Source organism: Limulus polyphemus, unplaced genomic scaffold (genome assembly GCF_000517525.1).
Source record: "Limulus polyphemus unplaced genomic scaffold, Limulus_polyphemus-2.1.2 Scaffold1457, whole genome shotgun sequence".
NCBI lineage: Eukaryota > Metazoa > Arthropoda > Merostomata > Xiphosura > Limulidae > Limulus > Limulus polyphemus.
Genome location: NW_013667067.1, coordinates 102,684 through 118,488, shown reverse-complemented (window position 1 = coordinate 118,488; position 15,805 = coordinate 102,684). Strand labels below are relative to the sequence as shown.

Sequence of the window (15,805 nt, the reverse complement as noted above, 5' to 3'; positions counted from 1 at the left end):
ATATATATATATATATATATATATATATACATGTCCTTAAATTTACAATAGAATGCTATTTGATATTATTTTGATAATGTTTAAGTCAAGAAACTATACTTAATAATACAAATAATGATTTTCCTTATTCTCTTGTCCTTCGATGAGCCAGCAGTAAATTTATGGGTTTACAACGCTAAAATCGGAGGTTTGATTCCTCACAACGGATAGAGCGCAGATAGCCTTTCGTGTAGCTTTACGCTAAAATCAAACAAAATTTATTATTTTTTCTAGAAATTCTTTTAAAAATTTATTCCACACGAAAGATTAAAGATACTACTATATATTAGGTTACTATTGAATCGAAATTGATGGAATCCTTGCAATTACCAAATATAAGAAAAACAACAATTGAAATATAGATTATAATGATTTAATAACCAAAAATCATTATGATTAGAAAGATTTCCTTTCTTTGATTTTGCTGTCAACTTTGTGAGCTGTATTTGGGTATATAGTGGTTTAAAAATTTGTATTAATGGCAAAACTATCTGCTGCCGTCCCTAATTTTAAACTACTCGCCAGGGGAACTTAGCCAATCAGTAGCACTCTATCACCCACCATTCATGTCGCTCTTATAACACACCCACAGCTTAAAATTCGGATACTGGAATTGTATGGAATTAAACACGATTCGACAGCTTCCAAATCCAGAGCTCCAACGCAAGGCTGATATGGTCCTTTATCTTAAAATGTCTGCTTTCAAATCTTATCACGATAAAACGAGGCGCAGGGAATTAAAAATATGTTTTGCTGCGAAAACGTAAATTTTCAGATAGATGTAAACATAATCTAAAATCTAAATCACCATAAATCATACGACATTTCCTCGTACCGAATGTTGAAAGCGTAAGAAAATACTAATATTTATTTAGTAGATATTTTATCAACTGTCGTTTAAATAACTTACGAAAAAGAAAGTTTGTGTCACGAGTCATGAAGCAAGAAAGTTTGAGAACGCCGTTTGACATCTAAATAACAATTGCAGATCCGGCATTTAAAAATTGAACAATATTTTGAATTTGGTAGTAACATCAACATCCAACATATAATCTGCATTCAATAATACGACTACAGTAGATCATCAAAATGGATGATGTTTGGTACAGTGTATCATATCTGCAGTAAAATCAGAACAATCTATAGTTACCATGGAAATTTGCTCCACTGCCATGTTAAATGCGAAAAGTGGCAAAACGAAAACAAAGGTACACAGAAATAACGATTCATCAACTACAACCTGGCTGGACATAACAAAATGTGTTAGTATCATTAGGAAATTCAGGAACATTCCAACAAAGAAAACTTTAACACGAGACGTTTAAGCAGCCCAGTCAAGTTTGGACAGTTTATTCTTTAGACTCCTCGGAACGGAATGAAATATGGAATGGACAGTGGCCTAATAAGGGGAAGACTTGCAAGGCTACTCACTTATTTTCAAAGAAGCATCAAATTTGATAAAAATCATTTTATGGTGTTTATGCAATCTGCAATTCATGTACTAGCTGTCTATGTGACTTTGGCTCAATTTAGCCATTCTTGCATTTAATATGGCAGTGAAGTAGATTTCTGTGGTTATTGAAGTGGTCTTTTGTATCTACGTATATCTCGTATATTATGATAATAAAGCATTATTTTGTGATTCAAATAATTAATGTATAGAACAAAACCTTTGAACATGTAGATTTGTTTGTTCAACAATTTTCCCCGGTAAACGAAGAATCTCTTTCTAAAAGCGTAGTTTGTGTCATTAAAAACAATACAGCTTTTTCGTTGCTTAAGTCAAGACGAATTCCCTATGGATGGTTGCCAAGCAACATATCACTATAGCAACATCCACCTACTTTACAATTTGTTTAGACGCTATAGAGGCGTTCCATTTTATGGACTTTCTGTAAATGCCTATTTCTAGATCAAAGTGCTATTGAACAAAAACTCGAGATTTACTCAGAGCTTAAGCAATTCAACTCTCGAGAACCTGTTTACCAAAATATCTGTACATTTCCGTGTTTTCGTTAAATATTAAGCATCAAGAAAATAGACCGCACTACACCAATAGCTACGTTAAAACATACAGTATTTAATCAGTTCTTCTGCCATTTTTATCCTACAAATTTATAAGGTAACAGGCTTAAAAACTATTAATTTCCTGTTGCCAAAATACTACCTAATCGAGTTTTGAATGAAACCGATCTGAATACGTATGTATGTATAAACAAAATCTGAAACAGTATCAACATTACTCCTGCTTACTACCAAGTTTTCATAAAACGTTTGTTTTTTATTTTTTCAATATATATATATATATATATATTTTATCGTGCACTGACTACTTGTTACTTACTTGTAATTTCATAATCGTGAAATGCTTTTCAGGCACGAATAACAAAGAATTCGACACCATTTTTTAACTTTCTATTTCTATTTATTTAAATATAAGCTACTGTTTCCTGTTCATAATTTGTCAAGGAAATATCATATAGTAAAAATAGCTTGGTGAAGGAATTAATTTTTTACTTCATGGACATGATATACTATAGTATAAATATAAAAAATGTTACTTTGCTTTTAAATACAGTTATTCCTTTTGATATGAAAAATCTGTAGTGCATACTGGAGGGATTAACACATTTTGATAAAAAGTTTAGAAAAAACTACCTTTATACTCCATATATATATATATATAATATATATCTTTTTTTTACCAACGTTTCGCCTTTGCGACTTCATCAGGGTTAATATACACAACTGTTTGATATTGGAATATTCTAATATTCTATTCTAATAAAGGTCGTTTTTTCTAAACTTGTTGACATGAAAGACTTTAAGGAGTCCGCGAAATCAACCTAAATAAGATATCACAAGCGATATAGAAATTACCGAAGCACTTTCCTCCTTCGTAGCATTACGGAGATAACACTAAAATGGCTGCCATACTAGAATCAAGAGTCCGATTGCTTATCTTTGTACTTATCTCTGGAGGATTCACCTGAGTTCTTCTACTAAATTTCATTGAAAATTCAATGAATCAGTTCTTGGCAACTTCTTAGACCAAACAGACAACTGTGCTTTATACGTGTTTGTGTGCGCGCGCGCACTGCATGGTTGATTTGCACGAAAAACACGGACTTAATCGCATTAGTATTCATGTGTTTAAAAACTCTTTCGACTTAGTTGTGTCTTGTTAAGGTCTGACCCCAGTGTCTATTATAACAGACAATTACTTATATTGTTACGTACTTTCCTACTTGTCATTTGACGACTGAAATATTATTCTGGTTGATGTTTGGCAAAAATTATGTTCGCAGCCCTAGAATTGCAACAAGCCTTCTTGTCACAGTAGCCCGATAAATTGTTGTTCGAAATTACGTCATTCAAAATGGAACTGACGTCATCATTACATAGTATTTACACAATGGCATTTCCAGCTTCGGGTGTCTCATTTCATCCTGATGTTTGTAAGTAATGTACCATAGTATACATGTGTGACGTAATCTAAAATGACGAATTTCGGTGAATATTTCTATAGATAGAAGTTGTACACCATACTTCCAAGAAAAATTCACATATTTTGAATTATATTTGTAAAATATATATTACGCTTTTAAGCATGAGTTATCTAAGAAAGTAAGTGACGAATGGAAGAACAGAATATTGAATTATTTACACTCATTACCGGATAGATTTTTATTTTTACTCAAAGTATAAAGTGGTTTGTTCTGATTGGAGGTTATTGTTAATACACTATATATAACACCAAACATATTTCACCGCTACTTGAAGGCAATCTGAATCTGCACAACCAAAAAAACGGACAAGTTATTGGAATTCATCGCCATTTTAACAAGAATAAAGTATATTTATCATTTCACCCTGATAAAATAGGGACCATTTTCCGAAAACGCTGGGCTTACCGGGTTTCTTTTCTGATGCTAACTATTTTCTGTTGATCCTGTGTGCTTTGGAATATCATAAGTAAAAAGTCAAACGAAAAGTTACACGATCGTAGAAAGTTCTAAGTTACTAGATTTACATTTACAAAGTGGCCGGACCCATGCTTATTATTTGGATAGCTGGTTCCTTCCTTAGCTCTTCCAACATCATTTTAACATCTGCCTTTTAACACCTCAAAAATATACATTTTAAGTTCGCATTTTTTACTTATTAAATCATAATTACATAAAGAAAGATACAGTGAAATTATAAAGTATTACTTATTATTTTTCTTCATAAAGAAACACTCTCAGATATCAATGTCTCACCACTGGTAAACTAAAAAGTGAGAAGGCTAAAAAACAGTAGTTCTGAAAAACAAATCTCCTCATCATGCTTCACAATATATACTTGTCTCCAGCCTCTTTTCTGAAAATGACAGTGAGTGGGGAGTTATTAGCCAACATGACGAAATTTGAGATTCACTTTATTATTATTTATTGTTTAAGTTTCATATTATTTACCAAAATTCCGTTCAGTATTAATCTATACGACTGGCTAAAAACAGATTGATACAGGCTAAATAATTTAGCTTGTAATTCGATGTGGCATTGTTCCTTTACTGCTGATATTATATATTGGACATGGCTTACCGCAATCATTTCGGACGATTCCAAAATAAGGCACTCATTTACCCGGCGTCCACCTCCTGCTGTCCTTTTTCCAAAGCTGGAAGAAAACAGAAGATATATTGTTAGCAGAAGTATTGGACAGTACGATTAAGTTATCGCGAGCTATAAGATCCGCCTAACAATCTGGAATGACAAGCTCTGAAAACTAATTTATAGAACACATAAAAACATAAACATGAGATGAGAAAACGTAAACAGATAAATGAGCTTAGTGAAATTAAACATGTGGAGTTGATTTCTGTTCAATGAAAGACATAGAGCATACGTAACCTTAAGAACCGATCATTGTTTCTTAGTTCTGCTAGAACTTTATCCATTGCTTCTTGGGTTGAAAACATGTTCAATTTCTTTTGAAACAGCTTATAGACACCACAAAACTAAATTATAAGTGACCATTCTGGTCAGTCACACGCCACAGAGAACAATCTGTCGTTAAATATAAAGATTATTTGCGTGAATATGCGAGAAATACACGAATACTTGCTCTATGGATGTGGATGTCATAAACACACAAACACTGCTGTTTACACATCGCTTGTTAATCAAATATCACCCGACGGCAAGGAAACGCAGTATTTAAACTTGCAGCATAAAAGCATATCCCCATATCGCAAATCGTCTACTGTTTCCATGACTACAAGGGATGCTTCTATTTTAAAAATGGATTGCTTAACACTACCGTTAACATTTAAACGCGTAGAGTGTATGTCGCTCACTGTTATTCTAAAGGTACGGATATAGAAACCCGCTGTCGGACCTCATTCCCTCAACGATAATGAACAAACACCTCGGGCTTGTGATCCACATATCGACACGTACTCTGCATATCAACGCTATATTTTCGCTAGGAAACACAAACCATCAAGCAAGTGTTATAATAAATTCAAAATAACTAAGTTCATCGAATCTACGAGTGGTTTAACTATAAATTATTAAATGTAAAGACTGCTATAAGTATAAGACGGCTTAAGAGACTGATAAATGAAGACGTCGGGAAAGGCACAGACGACTCCTCTTAGGGTAGATAGACAGTGAGGAGGGTTACAGATACAAACACCATGGGACTGGCTGCCTGCCTACAAACCCCGCCAAAATAGTCGGTGCATGCAACGTGAAGAACCTCGTGTGGGAGGCAATATCTATACCACACGGTGATTCAATGAGTCAGAAAGGGGGAGACACACGACTCTGCACGGCTTGCCTGGGGACAACTGCAAACCCGTAATGCTTACTACACTTGGAAGAAGGCCAGGACGTTTTTTGGTTACCTGCAACAGGCACATCTATCAGCTGTTCATTGCACGTGTAATTCTCATCTAACTGTAGTGTAACATTTTGGCTTTTTCTCTTTTAAGCGAATGTAAATAAAGATACATATCGTTTATTATCTTTTCTCTATCTGGAAACACTAAGAATTATCAAAGTATATTCAGATCATTTTAACACAGCATACATTCACAACACTAAAAACCCTATGGACTCTAGAAACTCAAAATCACAGTGACACTGTCGTCGTTCTCTCTCTAATATATTAAAGAGTACAATAAATAGGTTCAATTAGCACGTAAAAACCAATATCTCCTTCTCGCTATAGCATGTAAAATCCAATCCCAATCTCGGTATAGCACGTAAAACCCATTTACACTATCTTTAGAGCAAGTAATACTTACGCTCACACTCGGTATAACACGTAAAACCCAATGTTAATCTTTGCAAACCATGTAAACCCTATCCCACTCACTCTTTATTCAGAATGCTTAATTAAATTACTGTACAGAGAATAGTTTAATAAATACACTAACCCGGACATTTTTTCAAAGGCGCATACCATTGTGGGGTACCTACAGCAACTGGACTCAACGTTATTGGTGAAAACTAGATTATCAGACCACCATTAGAAACTTTCAAGACTACTACTGACATAGAGAGTTTCATGGTTCTCGCTTTCCAAATATTTCAACTACAACTAACAGTGTTGTGTGTTACCATTAAAATACCAAAACAGAGAATTAACACCCTTTAACAGAGTCAGAACTTTACTTGATGCTGGTTGGAGTTTATGAAAAATTGCGTAAAACCTCAGCTGTTCACCTAGTACTGTGAAGTAAACACAGTGCAGATATAAGGAAACCCCTCATCAAACACGACCCGGGATGGAGAAAACAACAACACAAAACTCACATAAATAGAAATAATACATTTAAAAATCAATTCTCATGCAGGAAAAGTAAAGAAAATTACGAAAACCTTGCTGATGACATTAACAAATCGCACAGAGATAAAATTTTAAGAAATAATCTCAAGAATGTTGTAAGAATGCGACCTTTCGGAAGAATAGCATAAAATAAAAAGGGCCCTTACTGTGCAAAAAGACTAGGTTTTGCGAAACATATATCCTGGTTTTTGGAACACTGGCACAAAGTTCTTTGAATAGACAAGTGTAAATACGAGCTGTTTAGTTCCAATTAATGAAGAGTGAATGAGAGGTTGCCGAAAGAATGCCTTGTACAAACAGTCAAGCAAGCAAATAACTTTGTGATAGTTTACCACACAATATATGCTAATAGTGTTAGCAATCCTCACAAAAATGATGGAATAATTCATGATCAACATAAATACCACAGTGTACAAGCCCATCACGTCTTACCCTACCGGAAAGAAGCTTATTGGACAGAATTTCGCATTTCAAGACAATAATGACTCTAATTACTGCCAAGAAATGTTGAGCTTATTGGGTAAAGAAAGAAGGGTCATGAAGTCTCCGGCGATTGGAATGGACGCCACAAAGTTCAGACCTGAACCCCATAGAACAAATGTGGTATTTGCTGGACTCTATGCTTTGTAACAGTACCAACTGTACTAAAGAAAGCCTCTGGACACAGCTTCAGTAAAAATGGAACCAAATTACACTAGAGGTTGAGAAAATGCAGACATACAATATACCAAAAAAAACAGGCTACTGAGTATGTTAGAGGTGGCGACACAGAATATTAGCATTTAAGAAATTAAATATTTCATTTTTGTATTAATTTTGTAATCGTTTCCTGTAAGATTAATTGCAATAATTACAAGTTAGTTTCCATAGCAAAGTAATGATAATTTTCTGTGGAAACCTCATAACTTACTACATACACATATGCACATCTCTTCCATAGTTGTATGTCTCAGTATTATTATCAGTTATTATCAGAATCTGTTCACTGACCCCTACATACACACATAAAAAGAAAGAAACTACAACGATATCGAATTTCTTATTCTCCACATGTGCGTTTAAATGTTACTTGTACATAGGAACATTCTGAGAAATATTTTACAGTATCTGCACAATTTATAAACATTCGTGGTAAAAACTAGATTATCAGACCACCATTAGCAACTTTCAAGACTACTACTGATATACAGAGTTTCATGGTTCTCGCTTTCCAAATATTTCACTGAAAATAATAAGATCACCAAATCTCTAGCAACGCCAATACGTATTCTAGTGTTTGTGTTAGTCATATATATATTTCTTTTCTCATTCTCAATCATTTTAGAAGACCTGTCAGGAGAAAATGAAGCACACTGACTGATGGAGAAGTCCAACAGGCCACCATGAAATAGTTCTAAATTGCTGCTGAACAATGACTGGTAGAGAACTCCAACAGTACCACGAAATAGCGTTTTAAATCGCTACTGAACGCTGACTGGTGGATAACTTTAACAGTATACCATGAAATAGTGTTTGAAATCGTTTGACTGGTGGTTTATTGTTTTGTTTAAAAGCTACCCAAGGACCATCTGTGCTAGCCACCATTAATTTTGAAAAGATAAATTAGAGAGAAGGCAGCTGGCCAATACCACCCACTGCCAACTCTTGGGCTACTCTTTTGCCAACGAAACGTGAGACTGAACGTCACGTTATAACGCTGAAAGGGCGAGCATGTTCGGTGACGGGATTCGAGCCCACGACCCAGAGATTGCGAATCAATCACTTTAACCACCAGGCCTCTGACTGATGGCGAACTCCAACAGCAAATCATTCGAAATCATTGTTTAACATAGAAATTGATAGAACTCGGAAACTGCATCTTTCTGACGTTTAATTTCCGCCTTTCTTTTTATCGATGGGATGGAAAAAGAAATAGGAATAACTAGGGTGTATGGCTAATTGTTAAGTAGTTATGTTTGTTTTATCTGTATTTAGTTATACAGTTGTTTTGACTTTTAAAGTAATCTTACTTCACACCAAAAATGTTTGCTCACAAAAAATGTCATTCACAACGGCATTGAAAAACATACTGCCCGTATTTCAAGATACAGCTTTAATTCGACATATCTATCTATCTATCAATATTTCTCTGAATAATGACTGCGCCTGAAAATTTCATCTTTGTTTACTGAATTTAACGCAAACTACACGAGGGTTATCTGCGCGGCTGTCCCTAATTTTGAAGAGATATACTAGATGGAAAGCAGCTAGTCAAAAACACCTAAAGCCAAATCTTGGGACACTTTTGTCAGACAAAATAGTAGGATTTGACCGTCACTCTCATCACGCAACCACGGCCCCAAAGTATGTAACACGATTTCTTTTTCTGACAAAAAATGGGATGATGGATAACTTAAAAACAGAATTACAAAACAAACAGACGAGAATCTTTGAGGGTGCTCTTACTTCTTTAGTCTGACTAACACCTAAGGTAATCTTAACTAGATTGCTCACAAGTGAATTCAGTTCAATACACATCGATTGACATAAATAGAATCTAACGATACATTCAGTCCCATCTAAAAAGACAAATTCTGCAGGTTTCACTAATTTAAAAACGCTAAATTCAACAAGGCATTTGTAAAACAAAACACGATTAATTGAAAAAGAAATACAACAAGCGAATATCTTGTTTCAGAGTGCCTTGACTGTAATTACTGGGGACAAAGACTTTCGGGATTGGTTGCATAGCAACATAACTTTATAGTCTTTTGCACGTACTGCAAAACGTTGCTTTTCACGCAGCGAACGGTGTCACGCGGTACATCTGGCCCATTCTAAACAAATACGGTAAAAAACCCTGAAATACCCATTTTATCATGAATACTTGATTAATAAAGAGCAGTATGAGTGGGAGGGGAGAAAATTCTACGAGAACTCGAACGGTATTACAGAGATGATGGATGGCTGAAGTATTGTAGTAATGTTTTTTGTGGATATTTAAGAAAATAAATATGAACACACTTGCAAAACGCACTCGTGAAAGTATAAAGTAAACAAGAAGATGTCCAGCAACAAATTTCGAATTTGGGGTAGGGCTTTCTCAAAAAATAACGCTACTTATGAAACTGGTCGATATGGTACGGGAAATCATTGATTAAACAACATATACATTCAATATCAAAAACTTCCATACATAGTGGCAAATCTAATGTGATGCTGTTTCTCCGATTCATACTCAGAATGCATAAGATTCGGACATTGTGTTTCGAAGAACTTGTGATTGAAAGTAAAGAAGATTTTACGACAATATGTTAATCACACTATACTTAGTATATAAGTGCCGCCTAGGCTTTTCGTCCAATATCAGGGTTCATTCGACTGGCTTGGGCAAGACAAACATAGTAATGAACTAATGGTTGAGACGCTATCACGTCTTCATATTTATCGGTCAAGAGACGCCAAAATACTCGTCTATACAGACTGAATATGTATATCAAGCCCTTTTGTTATACAGTTGTACAAACCAGCCCCCTCCGATCTGGAAACTTGCAATAGCTATAAACACAATATAATGGATTCATTGACCAAAAAGGGTGGTGACAAACGTAGTTTGTATCGACAAAAGAAAATCTAAGCTTTTCACTTGCCGCTGTCTCTATCTTCACTGAAGGCAATACTTGTATTTTCTAAACCAATCAAAACTATAAGAAGGTCTACAAACTCATCATCTTACAGGCAGTAATAACTGTAGTTTAGGAAGGTTGCATTAAGGATGAAAGATATATACACCCAACAATATATTTTGGTAAATACTTTCAATTTTACTCAGAAGTCTTCTATAACTAAACGCGTCGAAATTTCAGCTGTCCGTTGACCTTCGGCATTTATAAAGATGCCAATAGCACTTTTCTAAAAATTACCATTTATAGTACTTCAGCTTAATGATATTACTAGCTCAGTGAGCGAAAACGTTGACAATATTTCTACTTATTAAAATAGCACGGGCTCGATCCTAACGTTGCTCTCTCTAATTTATGTTTGAAAATGGAATAAACGATTTTTAGGTAACTCTGGAAAACTACAACCTCTACTAAAAATACATTTTAAGAAATAAGCAATGTTAAATTTTCTTTAAACCAAGAAAAATATATAATGAGAGTCCGCGACCAACACGTATTGATTTATTCGAATGTTTCTTTTCTTTTCAGATAAGTTTCATATACCGAACACAAATCCCTTAAAGATCCTGTTTTCAACATAGAGTTACGAAGTGTTGTAATTCAACATGATTTATACATGGGAGAAGGAATCACATTAGAATGAGAGTTTTTCTTCCTTCAGATCCCTCTTCGTCTATTATGGATTTTAAGTTAGAGGTGTGTAAAAATAACATTTCAGAACTATCTTTTGTTTCCCGCAAACAACTGCCCAGGAGGCCTTCCTTAATGCTAGAACACATAGGCTGAGTTGGACGATGCGAGACAAATGTACGACTTTTGGCAGACAAAAGATAGATCTGAAATGCTATTTTTATACAGAGCCCTCCAGTGGCTCAGGAGCAAAGTAAAGGGCTGATAATGTTTCTAAAAAATTGAGTTTGATTAATATAGAAAGCACAACACAGGCAGTCCAATTACACAGTGTTGAACTTAGAATGACCATACATCTCCGATTTCCAGGGACAGTCCCCAGGAAAAAAAAATGTTCCGAAAGTGTCCCTAATTCGAAAAAATTGCTCCGAAATATTCTTACATGTCATTTATTATACATAATACGAAGAGTGCAACAGAAATAAAAATTCAGCCAGGTTGTATTATTATTATCTTCAGGTACAGCGCCATCATGTGACGACACTGATGCAGTCGTCATAGTTATGACTTTAATACGTTATAAACCAACTACTTCTTGTTATTTTAGAAAAACAAAACCCTAAAACAGATACACTCAGAGAAATACAAATACCACCGATATAGCAAGCTTCTCCGTTATGTCTGCATCTGGAATTATGATTACAGGCACAAATTTTTATAAAAGTGTTACCGATTTTGGTTTACAAAATATAGTCACCCCAGCTTAAAAAGAAACTTAACAAATGTTAGACCTGTTATATTTCACATATTTTAACAATAGACGCTATGAAATTTATCTAAAAATAGAATAAAGACTATATTTCTTATTTCTATTTTTCAATCACACTGAAGCACTAAGTTAGTTTTTTAAGAGTGTTTGCTATTGGTGCAACAATATTTACTTTAAAAAATCAACTACTGTAAAAAATTAAGTCTCTGCCACAATCATAGCTGTTTTAATTTACTCTAAGAAATATTTCCTCGCGTTTATAAGCTTCCAAAATTATTAAATTAAAACTTGCTGTTACTAGAGCAAAAAAATCATCAAGTTATATCACCATCTTGTGATTAAAAAACTAGCATTTCTTACCCTTTTCATCACCTGTGGAAGTACCTACACGTAAGCTATGTTGACAAATAATGCTCAGACCTCAATATCATAAGGTTAGTTGAATTTCGCGCAAAGCTACACTAGGGCTATCTGCGCTAGCCGTCCCTAATTTAGCAGTGTATGACTAGAGGGAAGGCAGCTAGTCATCACAACCCATCGCCAACTCTTGGGCTACTCTTTTACCAACGAATAGTGGGACTGACCGTCACATTATAACGCCCCAACGACTGAAAGGGCGAGCATGTTTAGTGTGACGGGGATTCGAACCCGCGACCCTCAGATTGCGAGTCGAGTGCCTTAACCACCTGGCCATGCCGATATCACAAGGTGTTAGCAAACTTCAACACATGAGTACTGAACATAGGTCTACGCACACCTCGACTAGAAATGACATGTAAGAACCTCTGTTCACTTCACTTTGGTCTTTATAAAATGTATTACGGCAGAAAGACACCCATTAAACAAACAGAATGAAATAATTAATTGACAGGATACTGAAAACTAACACGGCGTATGGTATGTGCTGAAACAGTCTTATCACAGAATGAAGAAAAAAGATAAAGCAAAAAATATGTTACAACACAGAGATAACAAGAATCTAAGAAACTACCCCTTAAAAAAACAAACCAATATACAAAAGATATTAACACTTAACGAGAATGGGGAAAAAATAAGTACTGAATGTTTGCTGAAGAAAATAACATTGTGCTAAACATTCCAATCATTTTAGTACATACAGTCGCCTACTTATAGTGAGCAAGGGGAGAACGCGCCATTCCATAAAAAAGTTTTCAAGACATGATAAACTATATGGCAGGTGTAATGCTAAAAACAGCACAAAATATTGTGTGGATGATGATGCTGCTGCATACAGCCAGCTGTGAGTTGACGTGTCGATTTTGACACACACACACACCACTTGAATGGGAAAAATTGTAGGCGATTTCTTGCTTCAGAATTGTATTCGAGTAAAGAAATATTAATTTCGGGGTTTTGTTCTAGTGCGGCCGTTGTCTCGTTTTATATCTCAATTTATTGTTCCATAAGATTCATTCTATATTCTTTGTTTTAGCACAAAGCTACACAATAGGCTATACGTGCTCTGTTCACCGTGGGAAATCTAACCACGGATTTTAGGTTTGTAAAGTCCTTAAACCTAAAATGACCCATCAGGGGACATTTTATACGCATGAATTATTTATTACTATAGATTCTTTAAAATGTTTTTCATTGTCGGCTTCTACTATGGTCCGATTAACAAATTTAAAAAAAATTGTAATTGCTTTACTGGTTTCATAGATACTGTATATATAGAAATATAGTTTGCAGGTATTACAGATTCGTATACTATTCGAAAAACTGTGGTATAACTTGCTGCTCCAATGGGAGTTGAGATTTAACAGTACCAGACGTTTAAAAAGTTTTTCTCTTTAAGGGCATAGTATGAAGTGTCGTGGGCTCCGTTAAATTGCAAATGGCAGGAACGAGTTTTTATTATTATTATTATTATATAGGTACATGTCATTCTTCTAACTTCCCAGCACAAACAATGACCCAAGACCTTCACAACTGCATTATTGTTATTATTTAGAAATTTTTTCACACCCCTTTTATTATGGTTTTCAAATTAGAATTGTGTAAAAATATTTCAGATCTAGCTTTTGTTTCTCACAAGTAACTGCCCAGGAGACCTTCTTTTCATCCTAGAATTCATCAGTTGGGCTGGACATTTAGAGACAAACGTATGACCTAAATGCTATTTTTACACAAGGCCCTTTGATGGCTCAACGACGTAGTTGAGAGTTCATAACACTAAAAGTCAGGGGTTTGATCTCTACAGTAAGCACAGTTCTTTTATATTTCTTCATAATTTGAATCCTAAGTAAACTCATGTAAAACTGCTATCCTACTTGCAAGATGGATTAAGTACATAACCTAACTTTGGGAAGTATGGTCATCAAACCACCCTTAATACAATATTAGATATATGGATATATTTACATGAATTGTGTAATAAATCCAACAACCACGTTGAAAAATAGGGCAAAAAAAAGTTGTAAATCAGTATTTCCATTTGGGAGTAACTTAAGCAGGTACGTTATTTAAGGAAATTTTGTGGCACGTTAAAATGTGTTTGCGAATTTTATCCTTTCAGTTTTAAAGGAAGAAATGAATATACATATCTGGCAGATAAACTAGGACAAGGAAAATACGTACCTTTTGAACCTATCCAAGAAAAAATTATAAAACACATTCATCTTATAGTAAACATCTTGTCTGCTGAAAGTGTAACATCTAAGTTGTTTCAAGTGGAAGACATTGTTATGTTCAAAACAAGAGAATGTATTAACACACAGTTCACAAAAACACGCAATGAAAGAAAAAGAAGAGAAGAACATTTCATGTTAAATGGCAATCTACTTTCACGAAGGACAATGATGCCCAAACTATCTTTGTGGAAATAAGAGAGTATCTGGTGGTAAGAAGCCTCTACTGACTTGTTCTCAAATGTTTGATTTCAGATTTGGCCACATACATTATCAGACCCGAGCACACATGGAAATACAGAAATCAAGCTACTGGGTTCGGAGCTCAACAAAATTTTAACTCCAACTGAGTTATGCTTTGGATAGCCATCAAACATTTGAACTAACACCAAATGAGTTCCGTTGGCTCTCTCTGGTAAAAACAGTATAAAAACAAATTTGAGAGATTTATAGAAAATAAACGGCCATTTTTCCACATACCTCTGGAAGAAAAAAAAAGTTGTAAAAGCTTCTTACAACTTCAAAACAATCACATTTTCTTGACATTAAACCGATAAAATTCACAAAAAGTTTCCTGTCTTAAATAGTCTAACCATAAAAATACTGAATTGTTTTTAACAGTTCACTCCCGATGGGGCCTACATTTATTTCTGTATTTAATCACAAAGGTACATAATGGGCTATCTGCGCTGCGTCCACCGCGGCTATCGAATCCACCCTTTTAGCGTTATAAGTCGCCAAGCTTACAAATTAGCCGTCAGGAGTCCACATATTGCATTATATTGAGTATAATTTTACAATTCTTTGTTTGTTTTGTTTGTTTGTTTTTTTTAATTATGCACAAAGCTACACAAGGGCTATCTGTGCTCTGCCCACCACGGGTATCGAAACCCGGTTTCTAGCATTGTAAGTCCGCAGACATACCGCTGTGCCACTGGGGGGCTACAATTCTTTGAAAAATACAAAGGGACTCAGCGGTCAATAGTAGAATTTATGTCAATATCTATGGAATTTTTGTGTCTCATGTGTTATTTGGAATCATTTAATTAACAAAATCACGGACCACAAACAATTTGGTGCATATATATATATATATATATATATATGTTATAAAAAATGCGTTTAAAACGCCGGTGGGGTCTAAATACACATCGATTATTCTAGGATTAATTCTTTTATCTGATATTCTTTCATCTATACAAGATTATCTACACATG

General features: G+C 34.7%; 1 protein-coding gene across 14 annotated transcripts in view; it reads right to left on the bottom strand.

Moving 5' to 3' along the window:
* The window catches only part of LOC106463665 (rap guanine nucleotide exchange factor 6-like), a 165,523-nt gene that overhangs the window by 59,219 nt on the left and 90,499 nt on the right, over positions 1 to 15,805 (bottom strand). For 12 of the 14 annotated variants that reach the window (XR_002611530.1, XM_022391224.1, XM_022391228.1 and 9 more), the window contains one exon: positions 4,626 to 4,701. Coding sequence is in view for 13 of the 14 variants with exons in the window: in XM_022391224.1 (XP_022246932.1) it covers positions 4,626 to 4,701 (76 nt within the window). In the remaining variant the exon portion in view is untranslated. Of the gene's footprint in view, positions 1 to 4,625; positions 4,702 to 4,934; positions 5,375 to 5,421; positions 5,443 to 15,805 lie in introns of those variants that run through there. The other 2 variants (XM_022391236.1, XM_022391234.1) reach the window with 2 other exon arrangements.